We start from the raw sequence: 12,130 nt of genomic DNA, 5'->3' as shown, positions 1-12,130 counted from the left end.
TTATAGCTTTTAAGTATGAATTATTAATTGTATTAACAATAGTAAAAAAGCGTCCATATAAAAATAATTTAAATTAAATAGACAATTTATTTTTAAATTTTTTATTTAATTAGTTAACTATTTATTTTAAATATAAAAATTAAAAAATATTAACTTAAATATTTATATAGTTGTAAGTTAGTTGTGAGTTGATTTAATTATTTAGTTAATTGCTTAATTAATTCTGATGATAAATATAAATTTTATTTATGCTAATTAGTTGTAAGTTATAATAAATATTGTAAAATTTTAAGTTTATGTTTATCTAATTAAATGTTTATTTTATACATAAAATTAACTTCAACTTTTTAAATTTTTTTAAATTTATTTTTATCCAATTAAAATCAAATTTTATATTATAAATTGAAGGGAAATGTGATTATTAATAAAAATTAAGATACGTAATTGATTGGATTGGTGGTGAAAACCATCCCTAGTTGTCCATGTGAAGCAGCTGCTACCAAATGATGACGTGTGTTTGCACACAATGACCACGTGTCAATCAAACATATTTATTGGCTTCAGTTCCGATGGAATGTTTTTAAACCAAAATTTTTAAAATTTTTATTTTTTTAAAAAACTATTATATATTTTTTAAAATATTTTTAATTATTTTAATTTTTCCAGAATTTGTTTTCATCTAAATATTAAATAAAAATAAGTATAAAAAATAATACTCTTTTAAAAATGGGTAAACTACAAAAATGATCACTTTTATTTATCTCGAATTACATTTTAGTCATTTATATATGAAATGTTACATTTTAGTCATTTACGTTATCATTTTATTAGGAAGAGGTCACTCTACCGTTACCTCCCTAACAATAATCCTACATGTCAGTCTAAATAGATTTTAAATGTCAACTTAGATGTCTAGTTGCTAGGATAAAAATAGATTTTTAATTAAATAAATTTAATTTGAACTGTCACATAAAACACTCAAGTTGGCATTTAAAACCCATTTGGACAACCACATAAAATCGTCGTTAGGGAGGTAACAGACCTTAACAGTAGAATGACCACTTTATAACAAAATAATAACGTAAATGACTAAAACATAACATTTTAAACATAAGTGACTAAAATATAATATGAGGCAAACAAAAGAACCTATTTTTGCAATTTACCCTTTAAAATTTGTTATAATTAAATAATGTTTTATTCTTTTTTCTCTTTTCCTGTCCCTCCTTATCCCTAAAGTGACGCTCCTTGTCTTTCCACTCACGTTTCGTGATTTAGATTTCCTCCAACTCCGGTCAAAACTTTCGAACAAATTTTTAAAAAAAAATCGAATAAAAAGAAACTCGAACCGTCGTCATCTGCCGTCAGATCGATCTCAGTTTCATGTATGATGTTCTTCACCATTCATTCAAGGAAGGTCAAATGAACATCTCAACCCCTTAGATCATTCATTTTGTTCTTGATGTTTATCTCATAACCCTAAGCTTCTTGTTTATCATTCCTCGTTCGTTTTTCCTTTATCTGTTGCTTTGCTTTGAGTTTGTCTTCCATTGCCAAGCTCATGAGGTTGGTAATTATTTCGAAATATATAGTTTCAAAAAATAAAAGAAACAAAAACGAAACTGTCCAATAATTGTGCTTAAGCCAAGCCATTGTCATTTTCCTTTCAATGAAAATCTAAGCCTTAATCGGCCCCCACGATTTAAGTGAGGGCCATAATATTTATTTACAAACACACTCCCCCATCTATCAAACCATAAATTTGATCCACATTTTAACGTAGATTGAATATTGAATCTAGCTCGATTAAGATCAGAAAAACGTGTCAAGAATACACTGTATCACATTATTTTCTTATTTAAAAATTAAAAAATAATTATAGATAATTTCAAACCATTTGAATTTAAATCATAATCATAATCTTCATCTAAATTTATTTTGATTAAAATTTTGAAAAATTAAATAAAATGATGATAATACTATACATTTAAGGCCCAACCAAGTTTGAAAGTAAAAATATATAAACCAAAACAACCTAAAACCCAATCCAAAAAAATCCCCAAAAACAATTTTTTTTTGCCCAATGTAAGCGTACTGATAACACAATAATATTGATATTTGTCTCTTTTATTGGCAAATTACAACTTTACAAGTTAACCAGAAATCGGTTCTCGTAAATAGGAAAATATAAACATTTATGAAAATAAGTTCCCTCAAAATAAATCAAATAAATTATTTTTAATCACTGAACAATCAGCATTAGCATGGTTTCATTTCAAACATCATTGGGAACTTTTAACAATCACAAGAAAAGACCAGAAAAGAAATTGAATTAAATATATGTATGCGTTCTAAATTAAAATTTTAAAAAATTGGAAATTTTAGAATGAGTAAAAGAAATAAAGCACAAACAATTAAAGATTTAACACTTCAACAAAAAGGAATTTTTAAAAATCTGAAAAAGGTTTGTTTAGACTCAGATAAATGTTGGATTAAGATTCAATTCCCAGACCCTACAAAAAGGTCTCATAATGAGCTGGGATAATACATTTATCATCATCGGCAAACTTTTAAGCGAAAAGAAAAACATGAAGGAGAAACAGAAGGAAAGAGATCAAAAAATGAATGTCTATTTTAGAGAAAGTAGAAGAGAAAATGGGGGCGAAAATTAGAGAGAGAAAGATTGAAGTATCGTAGATGAAAGAGGCGAGGCGATAGAGGAAGAGCAGAGAGCGTTTTTAAAGGGGACGATGAGGGTTATGGATTAGGGTTAGGATTCAATTTTAAACTGGCCGATTGGTTTTTCGTTTTGCAGAATTACCCTTCCACTTTCGTTTTAATTACATTTTTACCCCAATGTTAGATGACAAAAGGTTGAATTCTAAAAGAATAAATTTAGTGAAAATCTCTTTTAACTTTTGTTTTCTTAACAAAAATTTTAATTAAAATATTAAACTTTTTTTAACGATGTGGCATGACAATTTAATAGCAGTTTATTTATATTTTATGTTGATATGATACTATTTGTTTTATTATACCACATCAAAAAATAATTTAAATTTTATAAAAAAATATTTTAAAAAATAAACTCAAATTTCAAAAAAATATATAAAAAAACAACATAAAGTACACATAAACTACGTGAGCTATCATGTTTGGAATTTTAACATTTTAGTAAATATTTCTATTAAAAAATTTAAAAAAATTAAAGTTGATAGTCAAATTCGACTTTTTTTAAAAGATTAAATCCAATTTAACTAAAAAAAGATAAAAACCAAATTGATAAAAGATATAAATGTTAAATCTTCAATTTATTATTATGCATTTTAAAAATATAATTATATTTTTATTAAGTCTATCTTATTATTTAAATTTTTTAGTGAGATAATATCATGAATGTAACGTAACCTAATTTATACTCAGCCTTTAGTCAGTATCAGTATCATAGTCTGTACTTATGTCGGAAGCGATATTCAACTCTTCCACTTTTCTTTTCTTCTCTTGCTCTGTAGCACTTTAATTCCAATTGTTCAATCCTTTTTTAAAGATTGAGTTTAATCATTTTCGTATTTGTCTAATTCGTAAATAAATAGCTTTTCAAATTAGACGTTAATTTTAAATTGAAATTTTAGCTCAAGCCAAAAAAAATCAAAATTTCTAGCTTTTAATTTTTGAAAAAATGTTTTTCAATAAAATTACTTTTTTATCCTTTATTCAATCTTCTACTTTACATGGCAATTTGAAGAAGTAAAGGAAAAGAAAAAAGATCAGAGGCCCAAATTGTTCTTTAAAGACCTGGCAATGGTTCAACAAATCAAAATCATAAACAAGACATATAAAGAACAGAACTCTTCTGCATATGAAGCATTAACCATTTTGTAAGATATTAAAATAAGAGAGATAATCCCAACAAATAATTCATCAAAATCAGATGGCAAGCAAACAGTGTATCAGACAAACCAGTAAATTTATGGATGATTTGAAGTAACTGATAATAGAAAAACATGAATATGTTTGAGTTGATATAACAGCATACCATGGCAACACCCTAACCAATATGCCGTCACGGCCACTATCAAGCCCTCTAGATAGAGAAGGCAAGGAAGTTAGATTCGTCTCTTCTTTGGAAGCCGGCATCCATTATGTGGATGACGAGTGACATCCTCAATGAAGACAATAGGATTCTTAAAGCCCTCACGAAAGCTAAGAATTGCTTGTTTTTTCTTCTTAAAATGGGTAAAGCCTTTCACTCTTACCACAACCGATTTAATCCCCATTTTCCTTGCCTTGCGCCCAGCATATTCTGCCACTGCTTCAGTAGCATACTTAGATACTTTCGTGCCTCCTAAAAGTCCTGACATTCCAGCCGAGGCTCCACATTTTTTATTTCCATTGGAATCTGTCACGGTGACGAAGGTATTGTTGCGCATGATCTTTATGTGCGCAAAATGTTCGTTTTGCTCGATATGGTCTTGCCGAAATTGAGAACCCCTATAGTTTGCCCTTCTATCTCCATCTATTGCTTCCATCACAACATCCATGGACCTGTAATTCCCGCCTGACCTGAATTCTGTTTGACCTGAAGGACGAGTAAAATCCCGGAAAGCCGAAGCATATCTAGCGGAGACATTCTCTTTCACTGCCTGTTGATCCAAATTCCTCCCTAGATTTCCAACATTCTCAGTAGATTGTTCACCTAAAGGACGAAAAAAATTCTGGAAAGTCGAAGCATATGTAGCAGAGACATTATCCTTCATTGTCTGTTGATCAAAATTCTTCTCCGGAGTTCCAACATTCTCAGAAGAATGTGCACCGGCACTGAAACTCTTTAAACCTCCTGTAAACTAAAATCAGTTATACCAATCGGAAAAGACTATTAACAAATATTTTCAACTATGGAGTCCTTCACTGATTGCAAACCAAGTACCTATATACCACTTTAGCCCTAATTTCGCACTTACTGTACACACAACATTCAGACCAGTTCATCCCAAGTTTGTTTACTCAGAGTTGCTCAACTTATTCTTATGGTTATATATATCCAATGAATGTTCAAAGTAAAAAAGGCCTTTCAGCTTATACTTCATTCACAACCCCAAATGAAAAATGAAAAAAATTTCTAGGGGATATATGGCTCAATGCTATGCCCTTAAATCTATAACAATTTTGATCAATTCTGTTGACTAAGACAAATTATTTCACTGAAAATTCACAACCCTAAAATGACCCTATGTTTACAAGAATTTGTATTCCTCTGAAGTAAAATCAGCCCAGGTGAAAATTCAACTTCGTTTCCAAATCTATATTTAGATCCAAGAAATTGAATACAGTAACTATAATGATTAAAAAAATTTCTATTTCGCTGCTTTATGTTCTGCCCACCAAATGTTTGCAAAAAGTACACGATGAGAATTCCAAAGTTTGCGAAGTTTAGTTTCTAACATTCATCAAATTATATCATTTATAGGATTGGATAATAAATCCAGAACTTAACACACTCAAATTTGGAAGCGAAGGTAAAAACTTAACGAGAAAAGCAGAGCTGTTGGAAAACTTACCGAGAAAAGCAGGGCGGTTGGAAGAAGCTCGACACACCCAATTGAAGTTGCTAAAGCGTTGAAGCAAGGCTGAAGTAGAGGAATGGCGAAGCTGTCGAATTGAAGACAATGGGTGCATTTTTTTTCTTCTATGATTTTTCCTTAGGTTTCAGGTTTTTTGCTCAGCAAACATTAAACCTTTGATAAAAGAGAATAATATAAATATTCGAGCGAAAAAGAAAATGTTGGGTCTTTTAATTTGCGGCCTATTAGTCTACCTTCAACAATTAGCTTTGGGCTTGGGTCAGAAGAGGAAGACGATGCTAGGAAGACTTGTTCTGATTAATATATTTATCTAAATTCGAAGGTTTGTTCAAAAATTAGAGAAAAAATTAGTCTTATTTAAAATATAAATTAGATTCAGACTCAGATATTAAAAGAAAGTTCGAGTCTAACTCTATTCATTTTTAAATTTGTAATATATGTTATCTGCTTTTATGCATATTATAATGCATAAAAATTAATTCATAGTAATATATGATTATATAATGTAAATATTAAAAAATATTAATTTATATATATTTAATAAATTAAAATATATTAAATTAAAAGTAATAAAAAATTTCAAAAAAATTTAAAATAATATGTATAGCCCTAAAATGAATTTGGGTTAATTATTTACTAAAAAAATTCTTTATATTTTCCAAACAATGAGAGTACCTATCTTGAAAGTAAATATAAGAACGAAATATAACATCAATTGCAACTCAACATGCATTAGGAGGGCATTGGAATTTGCTATATTTGATTGACCTATTTTGATTATGGGAGTTAGATGAAATGGTAAGGGTCTTTTCTACTTTAATCAGTGGTCAAGAGTTCGATCATCGTCCTAAGTATAGAGTAGCTTTAAAACTTGTGGCCAACATCTACCCACCTAATGGACCTACAAAACGCGGAGAATTAATTAATGGACTCGCTCCAATAGATATATTGAGAAATAAGAAAAAAATTCTTAACAACCCATTCAATACTATCCAAAGTTCTCTTATTGAGGATATTTTATCTATAATAATATTTATACTTAAAAAATCTCTATCAATTTATTCATTATTGAAGACATTCAAAGGTTACTTTTGAAGAATTAGAGATTTAGATTTATTATATTTTAACATGCCTTTTAAACATTTATTTATTATTTAATAGAGAGCTTGTTTTAGGTTTAGATGAGATCTGATACTTAATGCATATTTATAAATATATTGTTTCTGTTCTTCATTTTAAATCTAAGTTTTACGAGGAAAATTTTAGTGGGAGAGTGATAGGAACTTTGCTAAATGCATTGAACTTAAACTGCGCCTTATACTTGTTGATATACAATGCATTACTCTCTAGATAAGGTCATGTAAACACTAAGAAGCCTTCGAACTATGTAACCAAACTTTGTTGTCCACCTCTTAGTTTCTAATTGTTAGTCAATTCGATATGGAACGAAAATTTGAAAAACACATCCAACAAATTTACAACAATTTACAAATATTTTATTAGAAAATAAAATTAATAGGAATATATATATAAAGTTTTTTGTTATTTGAATGTGTTTTCTTTTTATTCGAATATGATTTTAAGCATGAAATTCTGATTATATTTATAACATACGCTTAACGTATCTGTTAGGATTTGGGAACTGATAGTTTAAGTGACCGATAGGATCTGGACCTCCGACCAGGATGAACTTGACTCGGAAGAAGAATGTTCGCCTACAGGCATAGTCAGCTGAGGACCTTGCGAGAATGCAAGATGTTCGCAAAGATAGCTCGCACGGGAAGCCCGCGGGTGGGTGCTCGTGTAAGCCTCACAGGGATGAGGTCGTAAGAGGAGAGCTTGCGTAAGCCTCGTAGGGACAAGGTCGCGAGCCATGTCCGCGAAGAGGACCCTCGCTCGTGATTGGCAAGTGCGAGGTTTGCTAGGGGAGTCAATTACTGGGTCAGAAAGGACCGCGTGCTCCATAGGCAAGCGTTCAATCAGCCGAAGGAGGCCCAAAGAATGTCAGCACCAGGGACAGGAAATGTTAGTACCCTCGACCCAAAGGCCGAGACAAAACAGTGGGCCCTGTTGTGAGCTGTAATAGTAGCGGTAAGAATGTGTATAAATATCATTGTGTTTCCCTTAATACAATATGAGAAAATATTACTCAACAGTATCCAATATCGAAATAAAGAGAATCAAAGAAAGAGACGCCTCAAAAAGACTCATGTTACCCCATCAAAGTTACTTTGTTTCTTTTTTGTGCGGTAGTTTTTTTCTTTTCTTTTCTTTTCTTTTCTTTTCTATTCTTAAAAGTGATTAATTTGAGAGGAAAAGTGAAAGGATAAAAGAAGAAAGTGTAAAAATAGAAAGAAAATAAATTTTAAGTATACTTAGTATGGAAAAAAAAAGTGGGAGGAAAGAAAATAGAAAAGATGATCATTTTAAGAGAGGTGCATGTTAGTTCAAAATTATGTTTTTTTTTTCATAAAATAAAACTTTCAAAAATGTATTATCCCAATTTAGAACGATTAATTTTTATGCATTAAGATGAAAAATATTTTTCTCTTTATCTTTTCTTCTCTTACTTTTCCTCCCAATCACATGCACTCAAAATTTATTTATTTATTTATTTATTTTCATTTTTTCTCTCAATCTTTCCTTCCTTCCACTTTTTCAGTTAACCAAATGCACTCACCTTTAAGCTAAGCTAAAGTCTATGCTAATCAATCTTGTGTGAGAATGTGGCCCATGTGGGCTTTACTTAACTATGTTTACATATGACAAATTGACAACCAGGAATTGTCCCGTTTTCATGGAAAAATTTTGGATGCGTAGCAATGTATGAGCATGAAATGAATACTTTCTGATTAACTAAATATATAATATAGTTGTAATAAACTTTAAGAGCAGCCACCATTTGCTCATTTAAGTACACACTATTTTGAAGTTGTTACAAGATTAACTTCATGGTGAGATGAGTGGAAGAAGAGGCAGATAGCGGAAATATCATCCATTGCAATGCCTTTCCTTTTCTTCTTCCAAGCACAGGCCGCGAACTCGACTAAACGCTTCGCTGCCTTCGCCTTGTCTGGTGTCGAAGATACTATTTGAATTGCTTCCTGATTGGAAACTACATCCCATACCTGCAGGTAGTTAACAAGTTATCTGCAATTGTTAGTGTTGTTTGACATTTTAAGTTGCATTGAAACCTTGGAATGCATGCGTACCCCATCGGTGGCGAGCACGACGAATTGGTCTTTGTTGGTTATATGTCTGTGTGTGACTTCAGGAACCGAAATAAGACCGTAGTCCTTAATGCAGTAATCGCCAAAAGCTCTAGACATTGCTAGTCCTGGTGACTCTTCATTAGGCAGCCAAACTCTGTGTACCCCTGGTTCATCGTGCATGCAGAAAACGCGACCTTTGCACTGAATTATCCGCTCACTCTCCTCTTCAAACACAAATCAACCGGAAAAACGTAAGAATTCTTGATGGTATAATCTGTTTATGTTTTTAACATTTTCAGAGATTGTTGTTACAGATTACTCACGAGGTAAATTTGGTTTGAAATCAACAGTAAGCTGAACGGGAACCAAGTTTCCATCATCGGAATTCGTTGCCAAAACAGCCCGAGAATCACCGACATTGGCTACGTATATGATGTCTCCCTGCCCAATATGAAAGTGTGAATTATTCTCACTAGCTTTCATCAGTAGTGTGCCATAATAAGAAGTAAAAGCTTGAGTTACCTGTCTGACAATTGTCAAGGCGGTTGTTCCACTGTAAAACGAATCGATCTTTCGATATTGTTCGAGCTCGTGATCGACAGCAGCACAAGTCTTCAGATAAGAATGCTTCCATATATGAAACCTCTGATGCTTTTTATCAGATTCCAAATCCGGGTCGAGCGATGTCTGAGCTAGAGTCTCTTGCCAATTGCAAAGCAAGGACGAAGGCATCGATTCTCGAACCTTTTTCGCTACGAAATGACCCCATGGACCATGACCATCAAATATGCCACAAAACAACATGTCTGCTTGACTTCCAAATCCCTATTCCAAAACAGAAGCCACATTTATCAAATACAAAAATGATCAAATCTTCTAACGGAAAAAATATGGTAAGGGCCTTACCTCCCATACAATAGCACAATCCTGGTTCACTCCTTTCCTGCCTCTCTTGGAACAAACTGAGGCCAAATTGTTAGAACCATCAACATTTACAAAACCAGAAGACCTCAAAATCATGTCATGTTTCTTTGCATCTTTTGCCATTGTCTCAGCAGCTTCTCTTCCATCACCATTGCTCGAATTCTTCCCTCTTCGCATCGAAAACGACCTCGCCAACCCATTGAACATGGAGGAAAAATGCCTCATTGCCTCTATAATCCAAAACCCACTATCAAAACACAACTTGTTTGTTCCCTTCTTATAGATCCAAAGTTTTTTGCCTAATGAAAAAATAAATAAATATAGCCACTTAAGTAAAGGAAACAGTATAAAATTTGTCAAGCAAGGAAGCCTTCTACACATATACATACATTTAAGTATACAAATACATATATATTTGTTTGTACAAATGCTTGGTTAAAGCATATTGAATTTGAGTGATACTGTTAACCAAGAAAAGACATGATCTGACTCAGAAAGATAGGAATCTAACAATATAATATATACATATCAGCAAATATAGGAACCTGTGAATCTGAAAGGGTATTACAGAGAATATTCATCATGACATGGAATTCCATTACCATTAGCCTCCCCATCTAGGGAAGGAGGTAAACATGTACTAGATAGAAAATGGATAAAAAAGCTCTCAACATTTTTAGACTTAGCTGGCTACCAAACAAACCCCATCAAAGGGTCTGTTTGGTTGCTGAGAAAAGGATAACAGAAAAAAGAGAACATGAAATAAATGGCAAGTGGCAACTTGAAAAGTAAAAAAGACGAAAATCTAGAATTTCCCTTTATAGTAAAAGGAAAAAAATGGAAGGAAATAGAGTGTTGGGTTTTCCTTTGCTAATTTCTTCTGTTCACTAGGGGCCTGTTTTCCAGAATACCAAAGAAACCGCCTGAAATATAATATATACATATAGATAGATAGATAGATATTTTAAGAAAAATAAACAAAATTTAATGTGCAAAGTTACTCAGTTTCTTTTATTAGATGAAAAGTAAAGAAAAAAATTTAACAGATTTTCCAATTTTAAACATGTTTCTGAACATAAGACCTCAAAAAAACTAAAGATTAATCTCAGGTTACTATAAAAAGTACCATTAAAATGAATCAAAATTTGATCTTCAAAGAAGAAAAGAAATTCACACTTTTTTAAAAGAGAAACAAGGCAGCTCAATTTAGTTTAATACCTACAAATCAAACTAAAACAGAAAACCTAAAAAACTTTCTCAGAAACCAAACAGGCCATTCCAGAAAAAACTCAGCAAGACCAACCCTTCAAAAGTACAGATGGTGACCTTTTAACAGTAAATGGTTTGCCGTGAAGTTGATGTAAGCAGCCGGAATGTGATGATGTGATCCTTAAAAGAAAAGCTGAGAAACCGAGAGAAAGAAAATGAGGATGGATCAGAAAAAGAACCCATAGTTTGAAAGCAGTACACACTTCCCTTCGATTTTGTTTTGCTTGGTTATGGTTTTTTTAAGCTCTTTTCATCTATGGAGAAGATAACAAAGAAAGCATAAGCATGTTTTGTCCATGTAATTACATGCAAACAACAAATCTATAATGATTATTACAAGCAAGCACTTTCTCTTTTTCTTTTTTTCTTTCTTTTTGTGTAAGACTTTTACAACTGAACTCAACCTTTTTCTTTCTTTTTTTTAATTTGTTTTGCTTTTGCCATTTTTGTCAAAACTTTATAAGATTGGTTTAGCTTCCTATTTTCCCCCTTTTTTTTTACTATATTAAACAAGTTAGCTATTTTATGAATTTTTTAATATAAAAAAATTCATTTATTGGATTTATAAATTATGAAAGGTTAAAATATGTCATAAGTCTCTATACTTTTTTAAATTTAAAATTTAATTTCTATATTTTTATTTTTAAGAATTTAATATATATACTTTCCAGATAACATTATTAAAAATATTTTATTAAATTTAGATTTATTAAGGCGTCATTTTTTTAATTATATTATTATCAATTAAATTTTTTTTTCAAATGTTGTATCAATAAATTTAATAAAAAATTAGTGTTAACAGAAACTTAAATTTTATTTAATTACTTTAACAAGGCTTTAAAGTTTAAATACTTGAAATTAGCTAATTTAAGGCACAAAATTTTATACATGGGTAGACACAACGATTAAATAATTTCCAATTTTTTAAACTATATATTTAAAATTAGGGTAAGCTATAAAAATTGTCATTTTTATTTGCCTCGGATTACATTTTAGTTGCTTATATTTGAAATGTTACGTTTTAGTCACTTACGTTATCGTTTTGTTACGAAGTGGTCACTCTATTGTTAAACTCCGTTACCTCATTAACGGTAGTCCTATGTGGCAGTAAAAAAAAGATTTTAAATGTCAATTTGGATGTCC

General features: G+C 31.0%; 2 protein-coding genes and 2 non-coding genes across 6 annotated transcripts; all 4 read right to left on the bottom strand.

The window, feature by feature from the left end:
• Positions 1-2,206: 2,206 nt before the first annotated feature.
• On the bottom strand, positions 2,207-2,293 carry LOC121220665 (small nucleolar RNA snoR53Y). Its single transcript, XR_005917884.1, has one exon. It is a non-coding gene; the product is annotated as a small nucleolar RNA snoR53Y (small nucleolar RNA).
• A 175-nt stretch (positions 2,294-2,468) lies between these two features.
• On the bottom strand, positions 2,469-2,568 carry LOC121220663 (small nucleolar RNA snoR69Y). Its single transcript, XR_005917882.1, has one exon. It is a non-coding gene; the product is annotated as a small nucleolar RNA snoR69Y (small nucleolar RNA).
• Positions 2,569-3,860: 1,292 nt separating this feature from the next.
• On the bottom strand, positions 3,861-5,830 carry LOC107899075 (probable ribosomal protein S11, mitochondrial). Its single transcript, XM_016824687.2, has 2 exons — positions 5,559-5,830; positions 3,861-4,837 (listed from the first exon to the last, which is right to left on the bottom strand). Exons 1-2 carry the CDS (start codon positions 5,674-5,676, stop codon positions 4,107-4,109), a joined length of 849 nt encoding a protein of 282 aa, XP_016680176.1. The 5' UTR covers positions 5,677-5,830; the 3' UTR covers positions 3,861-4,106.
• A 2,579-nt stretch (positions 5,831-8,409) lies between these two features.
• Positions 8,410-11,458, bottom strand: LOC107899074 (probable protein phosphatase 2C 34). Of its 3 annotated transcripts, none has more exons than XM_016824686.2 (6): positions 11,045-11,458; positions 9,701-9,948; positions 9,317-9,619; positions 9,118-9,235; positions 8,795-9,018; positions 8,410-8,710 (listed from the first exon to the last, which is right to left on the bottom strand). In XM_016824686.2, exons 2-6 carry the CDS (start codon positions 9,941-9,943, stop codon positions 8,504-8,506), a joined length of 1,095 nt encoding a protein of 364 aa, XP_016680175.1. In that variant the 5' UTR covers positions 9,944-9,948; positions 11,045-11,458; the 3' UTR covers positions 8,410-8,503. The 3 variants fall into 3 exon arrangements, with proteins under 3 accessions (XP_016680175.1, XP_040954763.1, XP_040954762.1); XM_041098829.1 differs by having other exon boundaries at positions 9,701-10,017; positions 11,022-11,414; XM_041098828.1 differs by lacking the exon at positions 11,045-11,458 and adding an exon at positions 10,287-10,668 and having other exon boundaries at positions 9,701-10,017.
• Positions 11,459-12,130: the final 672 nt, after the last annotated feature.

Source organism: Gossypium hirsutum, chromosome D08 (genome assembly GCF_007990345.1).
Source record: "Gossypium hirsutum isolate 1008001.06 chromosome D08, Gossypium_hirsutum_v2.1, whole genome shotgun sequence".
Classification (NCBI taxonomy): Eukaryota; Viridiplantae; Streptophyta; class Magnoliopsida; order Malvales; family Malvaceae; genus Gossypium; species Gossypium hirsutum.
Note: the sequence above shows the minus strand (reverse complement) of the source record. Positions and strands in the feature narration are given on the sequence as shown.